The 25425-nt window shown below is 61.1% G+C and overlaps 2 protein-coding genes across 2 annotated transcripts in view; one reads left to right on the top strand and one right to left on the bottom strand.

Moving 5' to 3' along the window:
- Positions 1-7317, top strand: part of LOC134433228 (forkhead box protein P3-like) — a 7966-nt gene extending 649 nt beyond the window's left edge. The window contains exons 2-7 of the mRNA XM_063182097.1: positions 831-899; positions 1592-1721; positions 1820-1884; positions 5530-5631; positions 6636-6757; positions 6897-7317. Coding sequence (XP_063038167.1) covers positions 831-899; positions 1592-1721; positions 1820-1884; positions 5530-5631; positions 6636-6757; positions 6897-6936 — 528 coding nt within the window. The 3' untranslated portion in view covers positions 6937-7317. The remainder of the gene's footprint in view (positions 1-830; positions 900-1591; positions 1722-1819; positions 1885-5529; positions 5632-6635; positions 6758-6896) is intronic.
- A 406-nt stretch (positions 7318-7723) lies between these two features.
- The window catches only part of LOC134433242 (voltage-dependent L-type calcium channel subunit alpha-1F-like), a gene marked incomplete at its 5' end in the record, with an annotated part of 39498 nt that continues 21796 nt past the window's right edge, over positions 7724-25425 (bottom strand). Inside the window, 26 exons of the mRNA XM_063182116.1 lie at positions 7724-8049; positions 9182-9421; positions 9507-9619; positions 10547-10689; positions 11003-11146; positions 11229-11347; positions 12805-12915; positions 12999-13129; positions 13537-13638; positions 13724-13826; positions 14610-14706; positions 14793-14920; positions 15013-15172; positions 17397-17488; positions 17873-17938; positions 18029-18157; positions 18243-18263; positions 18761-18844; positions 18928-19038; positions 19115-19273; positions 20545-20746; positions 20836-20982; positions 21958-22010; positions 22381-22488; positions 23615-23702; positions 24686-24792. Coding sequence (XP_063038186.1) covers positions 7804-8049; positions 9182-9421; positions 9507-9619; positions 10547-10689; positions 11003-11146; positions 11229-11347; positions 12805-12915; positions 12999-13129; positions 13537-13638; positions 13724-13826; positions 14610-14706; positions 14793-14920; positions 15013-15172; positions 17397-17488; positions 17873-17938; positions 18029-18157; positions 18243-18263; positions 18761-18844; positions 18928-19038; positions 19115-19273; positions 20545-20746; positions 20836-20982; positions 21958-22010; positions 22381-22488; positions 23615-23702; positions 24686-24792 — 3204 coding nt within the window. The remainder of the gene's footprint in view (positions 8050-9181; positions 9422-9506; positions 9620-10546; positions 10690-11002; positions 11147-11228; positions 11348-12804; positions 12916-12998; positions 13130-13536; positions 13639-13723; positions 13827-14609; positions 14707-14792; positions 14921-15012; positions 15173-17396; positions 17489-17872; positions 17939-18028; positions 18158-18242; positions 18264-18760; positions 18845-18927; positions 19039-19114; positions 19274-20544; positions 20747-20835; positions 20983-21957; positions 22011-22380; positions 22489-23614; positions 23703-24685; positions 24793-25425) is intronic.

Raw genomic sequence — 25425 nt, 5'->3', positions numbered from 1 at the left:
TCGAGTGTGACCCCCCAAACCTGTCCCTGTCCCCCCCAAACCCGAGTGTGACCCCAAACCCGAGTGTGACCCCCCCCAAACCTGTCCCTGTCCCCCCAAACCTGAGTGTGACCCCCAAACCCCAGTGTGACCCCCAAACCTGTCCCTGTCCCCCCCAAACCTGTCACTGTCCCCCCCAAACCCGAGTGTGACCCCCAAACCTGTCCCTGTCCCCCCCAAACCTGTCACTGTCCCCCCCAAACCCCAGTGTGACCCCCAAACCTGTCCCTGTCCCCCCCAAACCTGTCCCTGTCCCCCCCAAACCCCAGTGTGACCCCCAAACCCGACTGTGACCCCCCCAAACCTGTCCCTGTCCCCCCCAACCCTGAGTGTGAACCCCAAACCTGTCCCTGTCCCCCCCAAACCTGTCCCTGTCCCCCCAAACCCGAGTGTGACCCCCCAAACCTGTCCCTGTCCCTCCCCAACACCCTGACCCCCCTGTGTCCCCCCAAAACCTGAGTGTGACCCCCAAACCTGTCCCCCCAAACTCGAGTGTGACCCCCAAACCTGTCCCTGTCCCCCCAAACCCGAGTGTGACCCCCCAGACCTGTCCCCCAAAATCCGGTGGGACCCCCCCCCAAATCTGTCCCGACCCCCCAAATCTGTCCCACTCCAAACCCCGTGACCCCCCCAAACCTCTCCCTGTCCCCCAAACCTGAGTGTGACCCCCAAACCTGTCCCTGTCCCCCCAAACCCGAGTGTGACCCCCCAAACCTGTCCCTGTGCCCCCCAACCCTGTGACACCCCAAAATCCGTCACTGAACCCCAAATTTGTGCCTCCCCCCCCCCAGCTGGCCCGCGAGCGGCACCGCCTGGGGCTGCTGCAGGCGCAGCTGCTGCGGAGGGGCCCCCCCGGCTCGGTAAGGGGGGAGCACCCCAAAAATGGGGGGGAGTACCCCAAAAATGGGGGGGGAAATGCACCCCAAAATTGAGGGGGAATGCACCCCAAAATTGGGGTGGGAAAATGCACCCCAAAAATGGGGTGTGGGGGAATGCACCCCAAAATTGGGGGGGGGAAATGCACCCCAAAAAATGGAGTGGGAGCACCCCAAAAATGGGGGGTAATCCACCCCAAAATTGGGGGGGCAAGGAATGCACCCCAAAATTGGGGGGTTGAATGCACCCAAAAATGGGGTGGGGGGGAATGCCCCCCAAAAAAGGGGTGGGAGCACCCCAAAAATGGGGTGGAGGGAATGCAGCCCAGAAATGGGGGGGGCACCCCAAAAATGGGGTGTGGGAGGTCCACAGAGCACTAAGGGAGGGGAGCACCCCAAAATTTGGGTGGTGGGCTTGGGACCCCCCCAGAGTGGCAAGAGGGGAGGGAGCACCCTGAAAATGGGGTGGGGGGCATGGTAAGGGGGAAGATGCACCCCAAAATCTGGGGAGGGGGTTTGGGACCACCCACCCCCAGCACGATAAGGGGGGAAATGCACCCCAAAAATGGGGGGGAGCACCCCAAAAAGGGGGTGGGGGGGAATGCACCCCAAAAATGGGGTAGGGGCGTCCAAAATGGGGAGCCCCCCCCTCACTTTTGTATCCCCCCCCCCTTTAGGGTCTCCCCGGGAAGGGCCAGGCCGGGCCCCCCCCTCCCCAAATTTGGGGTCCCCCCGAGGCCGAGGGCGACCCCGAGGTGCTGCTGCCCCCCCCGGGGCACCCCTGGGAGCGGGGGGGGCTCTGCCCAGGTGAGTGAGGGGTTTGGGGGGGTGGGGGGGATCCCCAAATTATGGGGGGGGGGGTGTTGGGGGTCTGACTGAACCCCCAAATTTCCCCCCCCCCCCAGAATTGGAGTATTACAGACTGAGCACCGCCCGGCCCCCCTACACCTACGCCACGCTCATCCGATGGGTGAGTGAACCCCAAAATCCCACCCTGAACCCCAAAATCCCACCCTGAACCCCAAAATACCCACGGGAACCCCAAAATATCCACAGGATCCCAAAAATACCCACGGGATCCCCAAAATACCCATGGGATCCCCAAAAATACCCACGGGATCCCTAAAATACCCGCCCTGAACCCTAAAAATACCCACGGGAACCCTAAAATACCCACGGGAACCCCAAAAATACCCACAGGATCCCCAAAAATACCCATGGGATCCCCAAAATACCCACAGGATCCCCAAAAATACCCACAGGATCCCCAAAATACCCACGGGATCTCTAAAATACCCACGGGAACCCCAAAAATATCCACGGGATCCCTAAAATACCCACCCTGAACCCCAAAAATACCCATGGGATCCCAAAAATACCCACGGGAACCCCAAAAATACCCACCCTGAACCCCAAAAATACCCACGGGAACCCCAAAATATCCACGGGATCCCAAAAATACCCACGGGAACCCAACATACCCACGGGATCCCAAAAATACCCACGGGATCCCTAAAATACCCATGGGAACCCCAAAAATACCCACGGGATCCCAAAAATACCCACGGGAACCCCAAAAATACCCACGGGATCCCTAAAATACCCACCCTGAACCCCAGAAATACCCACGGGAACCCCAAAATACCCACCCTGAACCCCAGAAATACCCACGGGAACCCCAAAATACCCACCCTGAACCCCAAAATACCCACGGGAACCCCAAAATATCCACGGGAACACCAATATACCCACGGGAACCCCAAAATACCCACGGGATCCCAAAAATACCACGGGATCCCTAAAATACCCACAGGATCCCCAAAAATACCCATGGGATCCCCAAAATACCCACAGGATCCCCAAAAATACCCACGGGATCCCTAAAATACCCATGGGAACCCCAAACATACCCACGGGATCCCTAAAATACCCACGGGAACCCCAAAAATACCCATTGGATCCCAAAAATACCCACGGGAACCCCAAAAATACCCACGGGATCCCTAAAATACCCACCCTGAACCCTAAAAATACCCACGGGAACCCCAAAAACCCACCCCGAACCCCAAAACTCTCCCAGGCTCCCCATTTTCCCCAATGTCACCGATGTCCCCAATGCCCCTCAATGTCCCCAAGGTCCCTCCATGTCCCCAATGCCCCCAAATCCCCAAGTCCTTCAATGTCCCCCAGTGTCCCCAAGTCCCCCAATGGCCCCAAGTCCTTCAATGTCCCCAATGTCCCCCCAATCCCCCACAATGTCCCCAATATCCTCCCAATGTCCCCGATATGCCCAAGTCCCCCAATATCCCCAATGTCCCTGATGTCCCCAATGTCCCCAATGCCCCTCAATGTCCCCCAATGTCCCCCAATCTCCCCATTGTCCCCAATGTCCCTGATGTCCCTCAGTGTCCCCCAATATGCCCCAATGTCCCCAATGTCCCTCAATGTCCCCCAATATCCCCCAATCTCCCCATTGTCCCCAATGTCCCCCAATATCCCCAATGCCCCTCAATGCCTCCAAGTCCCCAATGAGCTCCAAAGTCCCCAAGTCCCCAATCCCCCCCCCAATATCCCAAAGTCTCTCAGTGTCCCCTCAATGTCCCCTCAATGTCCCCTCAATGTCCCTGATCTCCCCAATGTCCCCAATATCCCCAATGTCCCTCAATGTCCCCGTGTCCCCAGTCTCTCCAATGTCCCCCCCAATGTCCCCAAATTCCTCAATGGCCCCCAATGTCCCCAATATCCCAAATATCCCCAATGCCCCCTCAATGTCCCCAAGTCCCCAATGTCCCCAATCCTCCTCAATGTCGCCCCAATGTCCCCCGATGTCCCCCAATGCCCCTCCATGTCCCCAACATCCCCAATGTCCCTGATCTCCCTAATGCCCCCCATATTCCCAATATCCTCAATGTCCCCAAGTCTCCAATCCCCCCCCGATGTCCCCAATCCCCCACAATGTCCCCCCAATCCCCCACAATGTCCCCCATATTCCCAATGTCCCCGATATGCCCAAGTCCCCCAATATCCCCAATGTCCCTGATGTCCCCAATGTCCCTCAATGACCCCAATATGCCCCAATGTCCCCCAATATCCCCCAATCTCCCCAATGTCCCCAATGTCCCCAATGCCCCTCAATGCCCCCAAGTCCCCAATGAGCTCCAAAGTCCCCAAGTCCCCAATCCCCCCTAATATCCCAAAGTCTCTCAGTGTCCCCTCAATGTCCCCAATGTCCCCTCAATGTCCCTGATCTCCCCAATGTCCCCAATATCCCCAATGTCCCTCAATGTCCCCGTGTCCCCAATCTCTCCAGTGTCCCCCCAATGTCCCCAGATTCCTCAATGACCCCCAATGTCCCCAATATCCCAAATATCCCCAATGCCCCCTCAATGTCCCCAAGTCCCCAATGTCTCCCATGTCCCCAATCCTCCTCAATGTCACCCCGATGTCCCCCAATGCCCCTCCATGTCCCCAACATCCCCAATGTCCCTGATCTCCCCAATGCCCCCCATATTCCCAATGTCCCTCAATGTCCCCAAGTCCCCAATGTGCCCCAATGTCCCCAAGTCTCCAATCCCCCCCCGATGTCCCCAATCCCCCCCAATGTCCCCCCAATCCCCCACAATGTCCCCCATATTCCCAATGTCCCCGATATGCCCAAGTCCCCCAATATCCCCAATGTCCCTGATGGCCCCAATGTCCCCAATGTCCCTCAATGACCCCAATATGCCCCAATGTCCCCCAATATCCCCCAATCTCCCCATTGTCCCCAATGTCCCTAATGTCCCTCAATGTTCCCCAATATCCCCAATGTCCCCAATGCCCCTCAATGCCCCCAAGTCCCCAATGAGCTCCAAAGTCCCCAAGTCCCCAATCCCCCCCAATATCCCAAAGTCTCTCAGTGTCCCCTCAATGTCCCCAATGTCCCTTCAATGTCCCTGATCTCCCCAATGTCCCCAATATCCCCAATGTCCCTCAATGTCCCCGTGTCCCCAATCTCTCCAATGTCCCCTCAATGTCCCCAAATTCCTCAATGACCCCCAATGTCCCCAATATCTCAAATATCCCCAATGCCCCCTCAATGTCCCCAAGTACCCAATGTCTCCCATGTCCCCAATCCTCCTCAATGTCGCCCCAATGTCCCCCGATGTCCCCCGATGTCCCTCCATGTCCCCAACATCCCCAATGTCCCTGATCTCCCCAATGCCCCCATATTCCCAATATCCCCAATGTCCCTCAATGTCCCCAAGTCCCCAATGTGCCCCAATGTCCCCAAGTCTCCAATCCCCCCCGATGTCCCCAATCCCCCCCAATGTCCCCTTTGTCCCCAAACCCTCCCAATATCCCCCCAATGCCCCCAATGCCCCAGTCCCCCCAATGTCCCTCAATGTTCCCCCAAGTCCCCAATGTCCCCAATCCCCCCAATGTCCCCAATCCCCCCAATGTCCCTCAATGTCCCCCCAAGTCCCCAATGTCCCAATCCCTCCAATGTCCCCAGTATCCCCGATGTCCCTCAATCCCCCCAATGTCCCCCAGTGTCCCCAATCCCCCAATGTCCCCAATCCTGTCAGTGTCCCCGATGTCCCCAAATGTCCCCGCTCCCCCCCGTCCCCCCCAGGCCATCCTGGAGTCCCCGCAGCGGCAGCGCCCCCTGGCGGAGATTTACCATTGGTTCAGCCGCAGGTTCGGCTTCTTCCGCCACAACACCCGGACGTGGAAGGTGGGACCCCAAAAAAGGACCCGGGAACCCCAAAAAACTGCCTTGGGAACCCCAAAACTGCCCCGGGAACCCCAAAAACTGCCCTGGGAACCCCAAAAAGTGCTATGGGACCCCCAAAACCAGACCCAGGACCCCCGAAAAAACAACACGATTTTGGGGTGTCCATTCCCCGATTTTGGGGTGCCCAACCCCCTGATTTTGGGGTGTCCATCCCCTGATTTTGGGGTGTCCGTTCACTGATTTTGATGTTTCCAGCCCCTCAATTGTGGGTTGTCCATCCCCTGATTTTGGAGTGTCAAGCCCCTCAATTCTGGGGTGCCTAGTCCCCTGATTTTGGGGTGTCCAAGCCCCCCGATTTGAGGGTGCCCAGCCCCCCAATTCTGGGGTGTCCATCCCAAGTTTTTAGGGTGTCCAACCCCCGATTTTGGGGTGTCCAACCCCCGATTTTGGGGTGTCCAGCCCCCCAATTTTGGGGTGTCCAGCTCCCCAATTTTGGGGTGTCCAACCCCTCGATTTGGGGGTGCCCAGCCTCCGATTTTGGGGTGTCCATTCCCCAATTTTGGGGTGTCCAAGCCCCCCGGTTTTGGAGTGTCGAGCTCCTCGATTTTGGGGTGCCCAGTCCCCTGATTTTGGGGTGTCCAGTCCGCCAATTTTGGAGTATCCAAACCCCAATTTTGGGGTGTCCATCCCCCAATTTTGAGGTGTCCATTCCCCGATTTTGGGGTGTCCAACCCCCGAATTTTGGGGTTTTCAGCTCCCAATTTTGGGGCGTCCATTCCCTGATTTTGGGGTGTCCATCCCCCGATTTTGGAGTGTCTAGCCCACAATTTCGGGGTGCCCAGCCCCTCGATTTTAGGGTGTCCATTCCCCGTTTTTGGAGTGTCCAGCCCCTCGATTTTGGGGTATCCAGCCCCCAATTTTGGGGTGTCCAGCCCCCAATTTTGGGGTGTTCATTCCCTGTTTTTGGGGTGTCCATCCCCCAATTTTGGGGTGTTTCTCCCCAGAACGCCGTCCGGCACAACCTGAGCCTGCACAAATGCTTCGTGCGGGTCGAGGCCGCCCGCGGCGCCGTCTGGACGGTGGACGAGGCCGAATTCCGACGGAAACGGGGCCAGCGCTACCCCAGGTACCCCAAAACCCCCTCACGGGACACCCCAAAACCGCCCCGAGCACCCCAAAACCCGCGGGGTGTTTGAATCACCCCAAAAACCCGCGGGGTGTTTGAATCACCCCAAAATCTCACATTGTTCCTCTGACCTCCACAGGGACTGCGAGCTGAAGTATTTCATGGCACCACGGAGCTGATGGGGAACCCCAAAAGCACCTCAAGATCACCCCAAGATCACCCCAAAAACCACCTCAAGATCACCCCAAAAACCACCTCAAGATCACCCCAAAATTCCCCTTTACCAGGAGGAACATTTTGGGGACATTTTTGGGGGGCTACAGGGGTTCCCCCAAACCCTCTGAGTGTGGGACCCCAAAACCACCCCAAAATTCCCCTTTCCCGTGACCAACATGACCCCCCCAAACTGCTGCACTGAGATTTATTGACACCATTAAGGAAATTTTGGGGACATTTTTGGGGGGCTACAGGGGTACCCGCAAACCCTCTGAGTGTGGGAACCCCAAAACCACCCCTGAGAAAAAAACCCATCCCTGAGGCAAACACCCCTTTTCCAGACGAAAAACCCCCTTGTATGAAGAAAACAAAAAATCAAAAGCTTTTTGATAAAAATCCCTTTATTTCCTGAGGTAACGTTGCCCCCACACCGGTGCCGGGTTCTAGAGCCGCCCTGACGGGCCCGGATTTGAGAGTCGCCCTCACGGGCCTGGGTTCTAGAGCCGCCCTGACGGGCCCGGATTTGAGAGTCGCCCTCACGGGCCCGGGTTCTAGAGCCGTCATGGCGGGCCCCGGGTTTGAGAGCCGCCCTCACGGGCCCGGGTTCTAGAGCCGTCATGGCGGGCCCCGGGTTCCAGAGCCGCCCTCACGGCCCCAGGTTCGAGAGCCGTCATGGCGGGCCCCGAGTTCGAGAGCCGCCCTCACGGCCCCGGGTTCGAGAGCCGTCATGGCGGGCCTCGGGTTCGAGAGCCGCCCTCACGGCCCCGGGTTCTAGAACCAGCCCGCCCAGCCCCGCGGTGCCGGGTTCTAAACCCCCGTTGTGCCGGGTCCTAAACCCCGCCGGCCCAGCCCATCTCATCGGCCAGCTCCTCCTCGGCCGGCGGCCGCAGCGGTTCCTCGTCGCTGTAGACGGCGGGCGTGGGCGCGGGCGGGCCGCGGCGCCGGGTGAGCAGATCCGCGGCCGCGCTCTCCATCTCGTCCATGGTCATGTCGCACGCGTCCGCGATCTCCCGCTTGGCCACCGCCACGAACTTGGGGTCGCGGGCGAACAGCCCCAGCCCCTCCGAGATCAGCACCTGGGTTAAGGGGGTGAGGGGGAGGTGCTGGGGGTGTGCCTGTGTCCTCCGTGTCCCTCACTGCCTCCACCAGGCTGTCAGCCAAGCCACGGGGTGGCCCCAGTGTCCCCCCTCAGTGCCTCCACCAGGCTGTCGACTGAATAATGTCACCCCGTGTCCCCCTCAAATTCCCCCACTCACAGCCTCCCCCAGGCTTCTGGCTGAGCCACACAACTCCATGTGCCCCCCATGTCCCTCCACCAGGTTACGAGCCGAGCCATGTCACTCTATGACCCCTCATGTGGCCCCCATGTCCTCCCACTCACAGCCTCCCCCAGGCTGTGGCTGTCACCCCATGTCCCCTCCATGTCCCCTCCATGTCCCCCCCTGTCCCCCATTCACAGCCTCCACCAGGCTGCCGGCTGAACCATGTCACTCTATGTGCCCCCCATGTCTCCCCCATGCCCCCCCAGTCACAGGCTCCCCTAGATTACTAACTGAGCCATGTCACCCTATGACCCCCCATGTCCCCCCCATGTCCCCCGTGTCCCCCACTCACAGCCCTCCACCAGGCTGTGGCTGCCCCCCATGTCCCTCCATGTCCCCCCATGTCCCCTGTGTCCCCCACTCACAGCCTCCACCAGGCTGTGGCTGTCCCCCGTGTCCCCCCCATGTCCCCTGTGTCCCCCACTCACAGCCTCCACCAGGCTGTGGCTGTCACCCCATGTCCCCTCCATGTCCCCCCATGTCCCCCCACTCACAGCCTCCCCCAGGCTGCTGGCTATCATTCTAGGTGCCCCCCATGTCCCCCCATGTCCCCCCACTCCCAGCCTCCACCAGGCTGCCAGCTGAACCATGTCACTCTATGTGCCCCCCATGTCTCCCCCCATGCCCCCCCAGTCACAGGCTCCCCTAGATTACTAACTGAGCCATGTCACCCTATGACCCCCCATGTCCCCCCCCATGTCCCCCACTCACAGCCCCCACCAGGTTGTGGCTGTTTCCCCATGTCCCCCCATGTCCCCTCCATGTCCCCCCACTCACAGCCTCCCCCAGGCTGTGGCTGTCCCCCCCTGTCCCCCCATGTCCCCCCACTCACAGCCTCCACCAGGCTGTGGCTGTCCCCCCATGTCCCCCCGTGTCCCCCACTCACAGCCTCCACCAGGCTATCGGCCGATCCCCGTGCCAGGGCCTCGTGTGGCCCGCAGGGTCGCAGCCGGAGCGGCGCGGGGGGGTACCAGCGGTTCAGGGGGGGCAGGCTGCCGCCCGCCCCCGGCCCCGGCGGCGCGCCCTCCACCAGGATCAGCGGCGCGTACAGAACGTGCCCGCGGGCCGGCGCCGCCCACGCCTGCGAGGAGCCCCCCAGCCGCCAGGTCTCGGAGCTGCCGTAGCCCTGGGGGTGGCAGGAGGGGGTCAGTGACAATGTCAGGGTGTCCCCTCCCCTCTCCCGTGTCTGTCTGTCCCACATCCAGCGGTACCTGCGGGCGGGCGGGGCCGGGCGGGCCCGAGGGGTTGTAGGTGCCCGGGATGGGCTCGTCCTCGCAGCTACCCTGGCGGCGCAGGCACTGGATGGTGAAGGAAGGTTTCCGGCCTGGGGGGAGCGGGGGGGGTCAGCTCTTCGTCAGGAATCCTCCGGGATACCGGGCAGGGCACCCACCCTGGCCAGGGACCCTCTGGGATACCGGGGGGCACCGGGCAGGGTCATTTTCCCCGGTCAGGGACCCTCTGGGCACCGGGCAGGGTCACCCAGCCTGGCCAGGGACCCTCTGTAATACCAGGGGGCACCAGGCAGAGTCTTTTCCCGGGCCAGAGACCCTCCGGGAAACTGGTCAGGGTCACCCACCCTGGTCAGGGACCCTCTGGGATACGGGGCAGGGTCACTTCCCTCAGCCAGGGACCCTCTGGGCTACCAGGGGCACCAGGCAGGGTCAGTCCCCGTCTAGGGAGCCTCGGGGATAGCGGGAAGAGTCACCCACCCTGACCAGGGACCCTCTGTAATACCAGGGGGCACCAGGCAGGGTCTTTTCCTGGGCCAGGGACCCTCTGGGATACTAGGCAGAGACACCCCCTCAGCCAGAGACCCTCCAGGAAATTGGGCAGGGTCACCCACCCTGGTCAGGGACCCTCTGGGATACCGGGCAGGGTCACCCCACCTCAGCCAGGGACCCTCTGGGAAACGGGGGGGCACCAGGCAGGTCATTTACCCTGGCCAGGGACCCTCCGGGCACCGGGCAGAGTCACCCACCCTGGCCAGGGACCAGGGGCCACCAGGCAGGGTCATTTCCCCCAGCCAGGGACCCTCTGGTCTATCAGAGATCACCGGGCAGAGTCACCACCGGCTTTAGGAACCGGGGAGAGGTCACCCCCAGCGATCAGCGACCCTTCCTGGGCCCCTGCGGGACACCACCCTCCCCATCAGGGCCATCTCCCCCCGCCATCAGCCCCAGGGACAATCCGGGGAACCGTCCCGGGATCCCGGAGGGTCCCACCGGAGCCCCTGGCCCCTCCTTTGCCGTACCGGCGGGGGTGGGGGGCAGCAGCCGCCGCCGTTTCAGTTGTTGCCCCTCTCGAGCGCCGCTGCCGAGCGCGAAGTGCCGGGGGGGCAACGGCAGCGACCCCCCCCGGGGCAGCTCGGCCGCCCAGCGCGGGGGTCCCGGTGCCCTGGATGGGGGGAACAAGGAGGGGTCAGTCGGGGCTGGGGACATCCCATGGGGTCAGGAGGTGACAGGTGCCTCCAGTGCCCCCCTCCCCAGTTACAGGCCGGGGGTCCTGGCACGGGGACAGCCTCAGGGCTGACAGGACCCCCCTCCCCATTTACAGGGATCCCTCCAGAGGGGGTTTCTCCCCCCAGGGATGGGGGGGTTGCAGTACCTGTCCCCAACCCAGCGGTGCCGAACTCTCCGGTGCCCCCTCCCCATTTACAGAGACCCCTCCAGGTGGGTTTCTCCCCCCAGGGATGGGGGGGTCGCGGTACCTGTCCCCCACCCAGCGCCGCCGGGCCGGTGCCGCGCTCTCCAGCTCCTCGTCGTGGCTCATGTCCCCCGTGTCCCCTCCCGGCTCCTCCGCATCCTCGGCCGGGGGCGCTTCCTCCTCCCGGTCCCCCCCGTCGGAGCGCCGCCTGCGCACAGAGCCGTGAGCACCCCCGGCCCATCATCCCGGGGACCCCTCCCCACATCGGGGTGTCCCCCAGCCCCCCGTACCTGCCCCCGTGGGAGGGGGGCGCGGGCTCCTCGCGTTCGGTGGGCGCGGGGCTGGGGGCGGGGGGCGGCTCCGAGAGCAGGGGGGAGCCGGGCCCGGAGCCGTAGAGCGTCTCGGGGGCCTGCGGAGAGAGGCGGGGTCGGTGGGCGTGGCCTGGGATAGGTGTGGCCGGTGGGTGTGGCCATGGGACAGGTGTGGACATTCGGGGTGGATTTGGGACAGGTGTGGTCGGTGGGCGTGGTCTGGGATAGGTGTGGCCGGTGGGTGTGGATTTTGGACAGGTGTGGCCATGGGACAGGTGTGGACATTCGGGGTGGATTTTGGACAGGTGTGGCCATGGGACAGGTGTGGACATTGGATGAGGCTTTGGGGCAGGTGTGGACATTCGGGGTGGATTTGGGACAGGTGTGGCCGGTGGGCGTGGCCTGGGATAGGTGTGGCCATTCGGTGTGGATTTTGGACAGGTGTGGCCATGGGACAGGTGTGGACATTGAATGTGGCTTTGGGGCAGGTGTGGACATTCGGGGTGGATTTGGGACAAATGCGGCCGGTGGGCGTGGCCTGGGATAGGTGTGGCTGGTGGGTGTGGCCATGGGACAGGTGTGGACATTCGGGGTGGATTTGGGACAGGTGTGGCCGGTGGGCGTGGCCTGGGATAGGTGTGAACATTCAGTGTGGATTTTGGACAGGTGTGGCCATGGGACAGGTGTGGACATTGGATGTGGCTTTGGGGCAGGTGTGGACATTCGGGGTGGATTTTGGACAGGTGTGAGCATGGCCTGGGACAGGTGTGGACATTCAGGGTGGATTTTAGACAGGTGAGGCCAGTGGGCAAGGCCATGGGAGAGGTGTGGCCGATGGGTGTGGTGGTGGGACAGATGTGGCCATTCCGGGTGGATTTTGGACAGGTGTGGCCAGTGGGTGTGGCCATGGGACAGGTGTGGCCATTCAGGGTGGATTTTGGACAGGTGTGGTCAGTGGGTGTGGCCATGGGACAGGTGTGGCCATTCGAGGTGGATTTTGGACAGGTGTGGTCAGTGGGTGTGGCCATGGGACAGGTGTGGCCATTCCGGGTGGATTTTGGACAGGTGTGGTCAGTGGGTGTGGCTAAGGGAAAGGTGCTGTCAGTGGGTGTGTCCAATGGGAAGGTATGGTGGATGGGCGTGGCCATGTGACTGCTATGGTGGGTGGGCGTGGCCAAGGGAAAGGTGTGATGGGCATGGCCAATGGAAAGGTGGTGTTGATGGGCATGGCCAAGGAAAAGGTGTAGTGGGTGGGCGTGGCCAAAGAAAAGGTGTAGTGGGTGGGCGTGGCCATGTGACAGGTGTGGTGGGTGGGCGTGGCCAATGGAACAGTATGGTGGTGGGCATGGCCAGGAGAAAGGTGTGGTCGGTGGGTGTGGCCAAAGGAAAGGTGTGTCCATGGGTGTGGCCAATGGAAAAGTGTGTTTGTGGGCATGGTCATGTGACAGCTGTGGTGGGTGGGAGTGGCCAATGGAAAGGTGAGGTCGGTGGGTGTGGCTGGTGGGCGTGGCCAAGGAAAAGGTGTGGCCATGTGGCAGGTGTGGGCGTGGCTCACTGCGTAGGTGAGCGGCTCCTCCGCAGGCGCGTCCCCGCCCTCGTCCCCCTCCAGGTCGCTCAGTGCTCGCCGCATTTCAGGGCCCAGCGCCTGCAGCGTCTGCAGCCCGGCCTGGGGGGACACCGCGGGGTCACCTGCTGGCACCTGGTGGCACCTGGTGACCCTCCCAGCCCCACCTGGGGGCGGAGTCACACCTGCAGCGCGCTCTCGTTGCTGGGGCCGGCGTTGGCGCCCAGCATCCCGCGCTCCTTCCGCCGCCGGAACTTGCGGAAATAGTCCTGGATCAGGAAGGTGGCGTAGAACTTGCCCACGGTGACCTCCTCCTCTGGGAGACACACACGGGGGGGGTCAGGGGACAGCCGGGGGGCTCGGAGGGGACAGGGCAGGGGACACCCCACAACCACCAGACACACCCAGGGTCCCCAGACCCCCCCCGAAACCCCCAGACCCCTCCAGCCCCCCCCAGGCCCACCCAGACCCCCAGGCCCCCCAGCTCCCCCAGCCCTTCCAAACCCCACCCAAACCCCTCAGGCCCCCCCATAACCCCCTCCATGGCCCCCCAGTATCCCCCAGATCCCCCCAGAACCCTTTAGACCCCTCCAGATCCCCCCAGACCCCCTCACCTCTCCAGACCCCCCCCAGAACCCCCCAAATCCCCCCACACCCCTCCAGCTTCTCCAGCCCCCCAGAACCCCCAAACCCTCCCAGACCCCCCCCCAGACCCTCACACACCCTCGGGCGGGGGGATGACCTCGTCCAGCAGCTTCGGCTTCGTCCTCTTCCAGATCTTCTTCACCACAGCCCGAAGCTCCTTGTTGGCCACATCCAGGTTCCCTACAGGAACAAGGGAGGGACACACAGCCATGATTGTCACCTTGTCACCCCCTGCTGTCCCCCTGTCCCCTCCCAGCTCCCTCACCTTCTGTCTTGATCTTGAGGGAGGTGCGGACCAGAGCGAAGAGCGTCGCGTTGAAGGTGACGGTGCCGTCCGAGTTGAGGGGCATGTTCATGGCCACCAGGCGCTGGGCAGGGGACAAGAGAGGGGTGAATCGGGGTGGGTCTTCCCCAGGAACACCCCAAGTTCCCCCAGGGACTCCCCAAATTCCCCCCAGAAACACCCCAAAATGCAGGGGGATACGGTGTGGGTAAATGAAGGTGGTGTAGAATGTAATGTTATCCCCTGAAGAGTTGCAGCTGAACCAGTTACTAAAGATTGGTGACCCCGACGTGATTCGGGGAAAAGACAACAAATGGTTATACCGACGTGATTTGGGGAAGAACACAAATGGTGACCCCAATGTGATTTGGGGAAAAAGACAACACATGGTGACCCCGACGTGATTCAGGGAAAAGACAAATGGTGACCCCGATGTGATCCAGGAAAAAGGACTATATGACGCCGTGGATTCGGGAAAAAGGATTTAATTATATGACCCTGTGGATTTGGGACTAAACTCCATGACCCCATGGATTCGGGACGACCCCTTGGATTCGGGGAAAAGGACTTGAATACTAAACTATTGGTAAAATACATCAATTGCAGCTATTAGTGTTTGTTAAATATGAGTATAAAAGATTTTGAAGATAAGTACTTTGTAAATTGAGAAAAGGTGCAAAACTGACCCAACGCTCACAAATATAGATATATATTTGTACTGTAATATGTTGTCTGAACATCTGTATAACTCTTGGTTCTGACTGAAATATATGAATATGTCATAATGTTAATTTATTTGAATATGCACTTCTAGAAATGCTGCAAGTCTGTAATTAAAAGAAAAAGGAGGAATTGACAACACTCAAACCTTGCAGGCCACACGGTGCGGGCAGAGCTTCCCAAATCCCAGCGGGGGCTGGATCCGCCGCAGCAGCGTCACCACGTCCAGGTGCTTGATGCGACCCCTGGGCAGGGGAGGGGACACAGCAGGTCACAGGTGACCAGCACACCTGGCCCCGCCCAGCTGGGGACAAAGGGGACAGTCACACACTTGGCTGCGGGGTCGTACTCGGACCACACACGCTTGAACTCATCCAGGTGGTGCGGGCCCAGGATGGACCAGTCGCGTGTCAGGTAATCGAAGTTGTCCATGATGACGGCCACGAACAGGTTGATGATCTGGGGAGGAGTCCAGGAGGGGTCAGGATGCCCACAGGGGTCCTGGGGGGCGTGAGGGGCGTGGGGCAGTGGGGCAGGGCCCCGTGGCTCACCAGGAAGGCGCAGAGCATGAAGAAGCTGATGAAGTAGGCGATGGCGAAGTTGCTGCCGCAGGTGAACTCCTCGCCCGGGCCCGCGTCCGACTCAGGGTCGCAGCGCTTGCCTGGCAGGCTGGCCAGCATGATCTCCTGCCAGGCCTCACCCGTGGCACACCTGAACCCCAGGTACACACCTGTACCCCCATGGCACACCTGTTTTCTCACAGGACACACCTGTACCCTCATGGGACACACCTGTACCTTGCCCGGCAGGCTGGCCAGCATGATCTCCTGCCAGGCCTCACCCGTGGCACACCTGAACCCCAGGTACACACCTGTACCCCCATGGCACACCTGTATTCTCACAGGACACACCTGTACCCTCATGGGACACACCTGTACCTTGCCCGGCAGGCTGGCCAGCATGATCTCCTGCCAGGCCTCACCCGTGGCACACCTGAACCCCAGGTACACACCTGTACCCCCATGGCACACCTGTATTCTCACAGGACACACCTGTACCCTCATGGGACACACCTGTACCTTGCCCGGCCAGGCTGGCCAGCATGATCTCCTGCCACGCCTCCCCCGTGGTACACCTGAATCCCGTGGGACACACCTGTTCCCTCCCACAGGACACCTGTACCCCTGTGACACACCTGTACCTTCCCATGGGACACACCTGTACCCTCCCACAGGACATCTGTACCCCTGTGACACACCTGTACCCCTGTGACACACCTGTACTCCTGTGACACACCTGTACCCCTGTGACACACCTGTACCCTGCCACAGCACACATGTATCCCTGTGACACACCTGTACACCTGTGACACACCTGTACACCTGGGACACACCTGTACCTTCCCATGGGACACACCTGTACCCTGCCACAGCACACATGTATCCCTGTGACACACCTGTACTCCTGTGACACACCTGTACTCCTGTGACACACCTGTACCTTCCCATGGGACACACCTGTACCCTGCCACAGCACACCTGTACCCCTGTGACACACCTGTACCCCTGTGACACACCTGTACCCCCATGGCACACCTGTACACCTGGGACACACCTGTACACCCATGGCACACCTGTACCCCTGTGACACACCTGCACCCCTGTGACACACCTGTACTCCTGTGACACACCTGTACCCCTGTGACACACCTGTACCCCCATGGCACACCTGTACCCCTGTGACACACCTGTACCCTGCCACAGCACACCTGTACCCCTGTGACACACCTGTACTCCTGTGACACACCTGTACCCCTGTGACACACCTGTACTCCTGTGACACACCTGTACTCCTGGGACACACCTGTACCCCTGTGACACACCTGTACCCCTGTGACACACCTGTACCCCTGTGACACACCTGTACACCCATGGCACACCTGTACCCCTGTGACACACCTGCACCCCTGTGACACACCTGTACACCTGTGACACACCTGTACACCTGTGACACACCTGCACCCCTGTGACACACCTGTACACCTGTGACACATCTGCACCCCTGTGACACATCTGCACCCCTGTGACACACCTGTACACCCATGGCACACCTGTACCCCTGTGACACACCTGCACCCCTGTGACACACCTGTACTCCTGTGACACACCTGTACCCCTCTGACACACCTGGGACACACCTGTACCCCCCTGGCACATCTGTACCCCTGTGACACACCTGTACTCCTGTGACACACCTGCACCCCTGTGACACACCTGTACCTTCCCATGGGACACACCTGTACCCTGCCACAGCACACCTGTACCCCTGTGACGCACTTGTACCCCTGTGACACACCTGCACCCCTGTGACACACCTGTACACCTGGGACACACCTGTACCCCTGTGACACACCTGCACCCCTGTGACACACCTGTACACCTGGGACACACCTGTACTCCTGTGACACACCTGTACTCCTGTGACACACCTGTACCCCTGTGACACACCTGTACCCTCCCACAGGACATCTGTACCCCTGTGACACACCTGTAACCCCCTTCACGATTCACTGAGAGGAAGCTCCAAAGTCCCATGGAAAGCCCAGAGACCCCACGTGCCCCAAAGCCCCCCAAAACCCTCTAGACCCCCCCCCAGACTCCCCCTAGACCCCCAGATCCCCCAAAGACCCCAGAACCCCCCAGATCCCCCAAAGCCCCCAGACCCCCCCAGAACCCCCAAGACCCCCCCAGACCCCCTCTAGAACCCTCCCAGAACCCCCCAGACCTCCGCAGACTCCTGCAGCCCCTCAGAGCCCCCAGAACCCCCCATTTCACCCCAGAATCCCCCCAGACCCCCTCAGAATCCCCCAAACACCCCCAGAACCCCCCCAGGAGCCCCCTTGAAGCCCCCAGACCCCTCAGAGCCCCCTCCCCACCTGAAGAGCAGCAGCACGGCCTGGGGGAAGGTCTGGAAGTTGTTGTTGCGGTTGATCTGGGTCCCGTCCTGCAGCGCCACCTTCCCGAAGGTCTGCGGGGGACACAGGGGGCTGGGGGCTCACAGGAGACCCTTCCCCACACCCCTCACCTGCCCAGAGACCCCTCACCTGCCCCAGAGCCCCTCACCTGCCCCAGGACCTCTCATCTGCCCCGAGAGCCCCCCTCACCTGCCCTCAGAGCCCCTCACCTGCCCCCAGAGCCCCTTCACCTGCCCCAGAACCCCTCACCTGCCCAGAGACCCCTCACCTGCCCCAGAGCCCCTCACCTGCCCCAGACCCACTCATCTGCCCCAGAGCCCCTCACCTGCCCCAGAGCCCCTCACCTGCCCCCACACCCCCTCACTGGCCCCCAAAGCCCTCACCTGCCCCAGGTCCCTCACCTGCCCCAGGTCCCTCACCTGCCCCAGGTCCCTCACCTGCATGCCAATGACAGCATAGATGAAGAAGATCATGGCGATGAGCAGCGCGACGTAGGGCAGGGCCTGGGGACAGAGCGGGGCTCAGAGGGTCAGGGGGTGTCCCCTCCGTGTCCCCCCTCACCCGTGTCCCCCCGCAGGTGCCCCCCGCCCCACCTGGAAGGACTTGACGAAGGTCCAGAGCAAGGTGCGGATGCCCTCGCCCTTGGAGAGCAGCTTGACCAGGCGCATGACGCGGAAGAGGCGGAAGAAGGTGATGGAGATGCGGGAGGAGTCCTCGGAGCTCTGCGGGGACAGGCGTCAGGGGAACCCCAAAAATACCTGAACAGACCCCCCAAAAAAGCCCCCAGGTGGGGACAGCTGCCCGTACCTCACCAACGTGGCCCCCGTTCTGTGAGAGGCAGGTGGGACCATGGATGGAGATGATGGAGATTGAAATTATGGAGATGATGGAGATGACGGAGATGGAGATGATGGAGATGACATCGTGGAAATGATGGAGATGATGGAGATGGAAATGATGGAGATGATGGTGATGATGGCAATGAAAATGATGGAGATGATGGAGACAGATGGAGATGATGGATATGCAAATTATGGAGATGATGGAAATTGAAATGACGGAGATGATGGAGGTGATGGAGGTGATGGAGATGGAGATGATGGAGGTGATGGAGATGATGGAGGTGATGGAGGTGATGGAGATGAAGGGAGATGATCGAGATGAAAATTATGGAGATGATGGAAATTATGGAGATGGAAATAACAGAGACGATGGAGACAGACAGATGGACATGAGGACATGGACCAGGAGGAGACCCAGACATCCAGACCCACCCCAAAACACCAACCCCCCCAAGACCAGCAGGGACAAGGAGGTTGACTCACGTTGACCTCGGTGACGGCGATGTCCACCACGCTGCCCACCACGATGAGGGCATCAAAGGTGTTCCAGGCATCGCAGAAGTAATGCTGGGGTGGGGTGGGAGGTGGTGAGGACCCCATTGTGTCACCCCCTCTTGTGTCACCCCCTTGCCACCCCCCTTGTGCCGTACCCGCGGTTTGAAGGCGATGATCTTGAGCACCATCTCCACGGTGAAGAGCCCCGTGAACACCATGTTGAGCAGGTCCATCACGTAATTGAAGGGCTTGGACTGCTCGTAGTGCTGTGAGGGGACACGCGGGGGTCTGGCACTGTCCCCTCCGTGTCCCCTGTGTCCCCCAGGTGTGTCCCCCCCTCACCTGCACGGCCAGGGCGATGGTGTTGAGGAGGATGAGGACGAACATGATGTACTCGAAGGCCGTGGAGTTGACCATGGCCCACACGCGGTACTGGGTGCGGTTCTTGGGGATGTAGCGGCGCAGCGGCTGCGCCTTCAGAGCGTACTCCACGCACTGGCGCTGGGGACAGCATGGGGACAGTGAGGCACAGGGAGGGGACAGCATGGGGACAGTGTGGGGACACGGCCACCCCATGACCAGGGCCCACACGTGGTACTGGGTGCGGTTCTTGGGGATGTAACGGCGCAGCGGCTGCGCCTTCAGAGCGTACTCACGCACTGGTGCTGAGGGGACAGCGTGGGGACAGTGAGGGACAGGGTGGGGACAGCATGGAGACAGTGTGGAGACAGTGTGGGGACACGGCCACCCCATGACCACGGCCCACACGTGGTACTGGGTGCGGTTCTTGGGGATGTAACGGCGCAGTGGCTGCGCCTTCAGAGCGTACTCCACGCACTGGTGCTGGGGACAACGTGGGGACAGTGAGGGGACAGCGTGGGGACAGTGAGGGACAGTGAGGCACAGGGTGAGGACAGCATGGGGACAGCGTGGGGACAGCGTGGGGACACTGCCACCCCTCTGTCCCTGCACTCTGCTGCTGTGGGAACATGGAGATGGCACAGGTACATGGGACTCTACAGGGCCATGGGGACAGCGCAGGGACATGGGGACACTGCAGAGCCGTGGGGACACTGCAGACCCAAGGGGACACAGCGGGACAATGGAGACAAGAGGACATCACAGAGACAAGGGGACACTGCAGAACCATGGGGGCACCACAAGGCCATGGGGACAAGGGGACACCACAGAGCCATGGGGACACCACAGAGCCATGGGGACACCACAGGGCCATGGGGACACCACAGGGCCATGGAGACAAGGGGACACTGCAGAGCCAAGGGAACACAGCAGGGCCATGGGGACACCACAGGATCATGGGGACACCACAGGGCCAAGGGAACACTGTAGAGCCATGGGGACATCGCAGAGCCATGGGGACACTGCAGAGCCATGGGGACACCACAGGTCCATGGGGACACTGCAGAGCCAAGGGGACACCACAGGTCCATGGGGACGCTGCAGAGCCATGGGGACACCACAGGGCCAAGGGAACACTGTAGAGCCAAGGAGACATCACAAGGGGTATGAGGACACCACAGGGCCATAGGGACACCACAGGGCCATGGGGACACCACAGGACCATGGGGACACCACAGAGCCATGGAGATAAGGGGACACTGCAGAGCCAAGGGAACACAGCAGGGCCATGGGGACACTGCAGAGTCATGAGGACACCACAGGGCCATGAGGACAAGGGGACACCACAGAGCCAAGGGGACACCACAGGGCCATGGGGACACCACAGGACCATGGCCAGCCTGTCCCCAGACCTGGTTCTTGTCCAGCTCGCAGTTGCGGTACTCGCTCTCGCCCTGCGCGCGGAAGGTGATGATGACGAAGCCCACGAAGATGTTCATCATGAAGAAGGCGATGACGATGATGTAGACGATGAAGAAGATGGAGATCTCCACGCGGTAGTTGTAGATGGGCCCCTGGTTCTCAGCGTTGGCGTCGATGGCCTTGTACAGCAGCCTGGGGACAGGGTGGGGGGACACACGGTGCTGGGGGTGTCCCCAAGGGGGTGGCAGTGTCCCCGTGCCCGGCCACCCCCGGGGACTCACGCGGGCCACCCCTCGAAGGTGGACACGGTGAACAGCGCCATCATCCCCGCCAGGACGTTGTCGAAGTTGAAGTCGCTGTTGAGCCAGAGGCGCTCCCGGACCGAGGGGTGGGACACGTCCCCGTCCTTGTACACCAGGAATGTCCCCCTGGGGTGGGGACATGGGGACATTGCCACCACTGAGGGGTGGGACACGTCCCCGTCCTTGTAGACCAGGAATGTCCCCCTGGGGTGGGGACACGGGGACATTGCCACCACTGAGGGGTGGGACACGTCCCCGTCCTTGTACACCAGGAATGTCCCCCTGGGGTGGGGACATGGGGACATTGCCACCACTGAGGGGGGGACACGTCCCCGTCCTTGTACACCAGGAATGTCCCCCTGGGGTGGGGACATGGGGACATTGCCACCACTGAGGGGTGGGACACGTCCCCGTCCTTGTACACCAGGAATGTCCCCCTGGGGTGGGGACATGGGGACATTGCCACCACTGAGGGGTGGGACACGTCCCCGTCCTTGTACACCAGGAATGTCCCCCTGGGGTGGGGACATGGGGACATTGCCACCACTGAGGGGTGGGACACGTCCCCGTCCTTGTAGACCAGGAATGTCCCCCTGGGGTGGGGACATGGGGACACTGCCACCCAGGAATGTACACCATTGTACACCAGGAATGTCCCCCTGGGGTGGGGACACGGGGACATTGCCACCACTGAGGGGTGGGACACGTCCCCATCCTTGTACACCAGGAATGTCCCCCTGGGGTGGGGACATGGGGACAGTGGCGTGGTTTTTGGGGTGCAGGGCTCAGTTTGGGGTGCAGGGTCATTTTTGGGGCACGGGGTGTTTTCGGGGTGTGGGATTGTTTTTAGGGTGCAGGGTGGTTTTTGGGGGGTGGGATTGTTTTTTTGGGGTGGTTTTTGCGGCGCAGAGTCGTTTTTGGGTGTGGGGCCATTTTTGGGGTGTGGGGTGGTTTTTGGGGTGCGGGTTTGTTTTGGGGGTGTAGGGTCATTTTGGGGTGCAGGGTTGTTTTCGGGGCACGGATTCGTTTTTGGGGTGTGAGGTCTTTTTGGGGTGTGGGGTTGTTTTTGGGGTGCAGGGTCAGTTTTGGGGCGGCGCTCACTTGCACTCTCCCGGCGTGTGCTTGGCCTCGTCCGTGCAGCTGTAGAACTTGCCCTGGGGGGATCGGGGGGTCCCTCAGCCCCTGGGGGTTTGGGGACCCCTCAGAGGGGGTTGGGGACCCCTCAATGGGGTTTGGGGACACCTCAGTGGGGTTTGGGGACACCTCAATGGGGTTTGGGGACCCCTCAATGGGGTTTGGGGACCCCTCAGTGGGGTTTGGGGACCCCTCAATGGGGTTTGGGGACCCCTCAGAGGGGGTTGGGGACCCCTCAATGGGGTTTGGGGACCCCTCAGAGGGGGTTGGGGACCCCTCAGTGGGGTTTGGGGACCCCTCAGTGGGGTTTGGGGACCCCTCAGGGGGGTTTGGGGACCCCTCAGTGGGGTTTGGGGACCCCTCAGGGGGGTTTGGGGACAGCAGGGTCACCTTGAAGAGCTGCACCCCGATGCAGGCGAACATGAACTGCAGCAGCGTGGTGACGATCATGATGTTACCGATGGTGCGGATGGCCACGAACACGCACTGCACCACGTGCTGGGGACACAACGGGGACAGGGACAATGTCACAAGGGACAGGGACAGCAGTGTCACCAGGGCATGGCCACGAACACGCACTGCACCACGTGCTGGGGACACAACGGGGACAGGGACAATGTCACCAGGGACAGGGACACCAGTGTCATCAGGGACAGCAGTGTCACCAGGGCATGGCCACGAACATGCACTGCACCACGTGCTGGGGACACAACGGGGACAGCAGTGTCACCAGGGACAGCAGTGTCACCAGGGACAGGGACAGCAGTGTCACCAGGGACAGGGACAGCAGTGTCACCAGGGATGGGGACAGCAGTGTCACCAGGGACAGGGACAGCTGTGTCACCAGGGCATGGCCGTGAACACGCACTGCACCACATGCTGGGGACACAACGGGGACAGGGACAGCTGTGTCACCAGGGACAGGGACAGCAGTGTCACCAGGGACAGGGACAGCAGTGTCACCAGGGATGGGGACAGCTGTGTCACCAGGGACAGGGACAGCAATGTCACCAGGGACAGCTGTGTCACCAGGGCATGGCCACGAACACGCACTGCACCACGTGCTGGGGACAGGGACAGCTACAGTGTCACCAGGGCATGGACAGGGGTGTTACCAGGGTGTTACCAGGGACAGCTCCCAGTCCATCCCAGTTCCCTCCCAGTTCCCTCCCAGTCCCTCCCAGTCCACCCCAGTTCCCTCCCAGTTCCATCCCAGTCCATCCCAGTCCCCCCCAGTCCATCCCAGTCCCTCCCAGTTCCCTCCCAGTCCCTCCCAGTCCCTTCCAGTCCACCCCAGTTCCCTCCCAGTTCCCTCCCAGTCCCTCCCAGTTCCCTCCCAGTCCATCCCAGTCCCTCCCAGTCCATCCCAGTCCCTCCCAGTTCCCTCCCAGTCCATCCCAGTCCATCCCAGTCCCTCCCAGTCCCTCCCAGTTCCCTCCCAGTCCCTCCCAGTCCATCCCAGTCCCTCCCAGTTCCCTCCCAGTCCATCCCAGTCCCTCCCAGTTCCCTCCCAGTCCCTCCCAGTTCCCTCCCAGTCCCTCCCAGTTCCCTCCCAGTCCCTCCCAGTCCATCCCAGTCCCTCCCAGTCCCTCCCAGTTCCCTCCCAGTCCCTCCCAGTCCCCACCTTGAGCCCCTTGGCCCTGTTGATGGCTCTCAGGGGCCGCAGCACCCGCAGCACCCGCAGGATCTTCACCACCGAGATGGCGCTGGAGCTGCCGGGGGAACCAGTGCTCCCAGTAAGGCACCAGTGCTCCCAGTAAGGCACCAGTAACACCCCAGTGCTCCCAGTAACACCCCAGTGCTCCCAGTAACACCCCAGTGCTCCCAGTAAGGCACCAGTAACACACCAGTGACACACCAGTGCTCCCAGTAACACCCCAGTGCTCCCAGTAAGGCACCAGTGCTCCCAGTAAGGCACCAGTGACACACCAGTAACCCCCTAGTAACACCCCAGTGCTCCCAGTAAGGCACCAGTGACACACCAGTAACCCCCCAGTAACACCCCAGTGCTCCCAGTAAGGCACCCCAGTGCTCCCAGTAAGGCACCAGTGACACACCAGTAACCCCCCAGTAACACCCCAGTGCTCCCAGTAAGGCACCAGTGACACACCAGTAACCCCCCAGTAACACCCCAGTGCTCCCAGTAAGGCACCAGTGCTCCCAGTAAGGCACCAGTAACACACCAGTAACCCCCCAGTAACACCCCAGTGCTCCCAGTAAGGCACCAGTGCTCCCAGTAAGGCACCAGTAACACACCAGTAACCCCCCAGTAACACCCCAGTGCTCCCAGTAAGGCACCAGTGCTCCCAGTAAGGCACCAGTAATGCACCAGTAACACACCAGTGCTCCCAGTAACATACCAGTAACACACCAGTGCTCCCAGTAAGGGCTCCCAGTGCTCCCAGTAACAGACCAGTAACGGCCCCAGTGCTCCCAGTTGTCCCCAGCAGCGCTCCCAGTGCTCCCAGTGAGGTTCCTTGTACCCTCCCAGTGCTCCCAGTGAGGTTCCCTGTACCATCCCAGTGCTCCCAGTTGCCCCCAGCAGCATTCCCAGTTGCTCCCAGTTGCTCCCAGTTGTCCCCAGCAGCGCTCCCAGTGCTCCCAGTGAGGTTCCCTGTGCCCTCCCAGTGCTCCCAGTTGCCCCCAGCAGCATTCCCAGTTGCTCCCAGTGCTCCCAGTTTGCCCAGTTGCTCACTGCATGCCGAAGGAGATGAGGGACACGCCGACCACCAGCACGTCCAGGAGGTTGAACCAGTTCCGCAGGAAGGAGCCCTTGTGCAGGAACCCCCCGAACACCGTCATCTGCGGGGGACCCCAAAATCACACTGGGAACCCCAAAAACCCCAAAAACCAACCCCAAAACCATCCTGGGAACCCCAAAATCACCCTGGGCACCCCAAAAACCCCAAAAACCAACCCCAAAACCATCCTGGGCACCCCAAAATCACCCTGGGAACCCCAAAAACCCCAAAAACCCACCCCAAAACCATCCTGGGAACCCCAAAACCATCTTGGGAACCACCCAAACACTGTCATCTGTGGGGCACCCCAAAATCATGGGAATTCACCCCAAAACCATCCTGGGCACCCCAAACACCCCAACGAACCCCAAAAACCCCAAAAACCCACCCCAAAACATCCTGGGAACCCCAAAATCATCCTGGGCACCCCAAAACCATCCTGGGAACCCAAGAAACCATCCTGGGAACCCCCCGAATACCGTCATCTGTGGGGCACCCCAAAATCATCCTGGGAACCCCAAAAACCCCAAAAACCCACCCCAAAACCATCCTGGGAACCCCAGAAACCCCAAAAACTCACCCCAAAACCATCCTGGGAACCCCAAAATCACCCTGGGAACCCCAAAACCCCAAAAACCCACCCCAAAATCATCCTGGGAACCCCAAAATCATACTGGGAACCCCCCGAACACCA

This window comes from Melospiza melodia, unplaced genomic scaffold (assembly GCF_035770615.1).
Source record: "Melospiza melodia melodia isolate bMelMel2 unplaced genomic scaffold, bMelMel2.pri scaffold_149, whole genome shotgun sequence".
Lineage (NCBI taxonomy): Eukaryota > Metazoa > Chordata > Aves > Passeriformes > Passerellidae > Melospiza > Melospiza melodia.
This window is presented reverse-complemented; position numbering and strand designations above follow the sequence as displayed.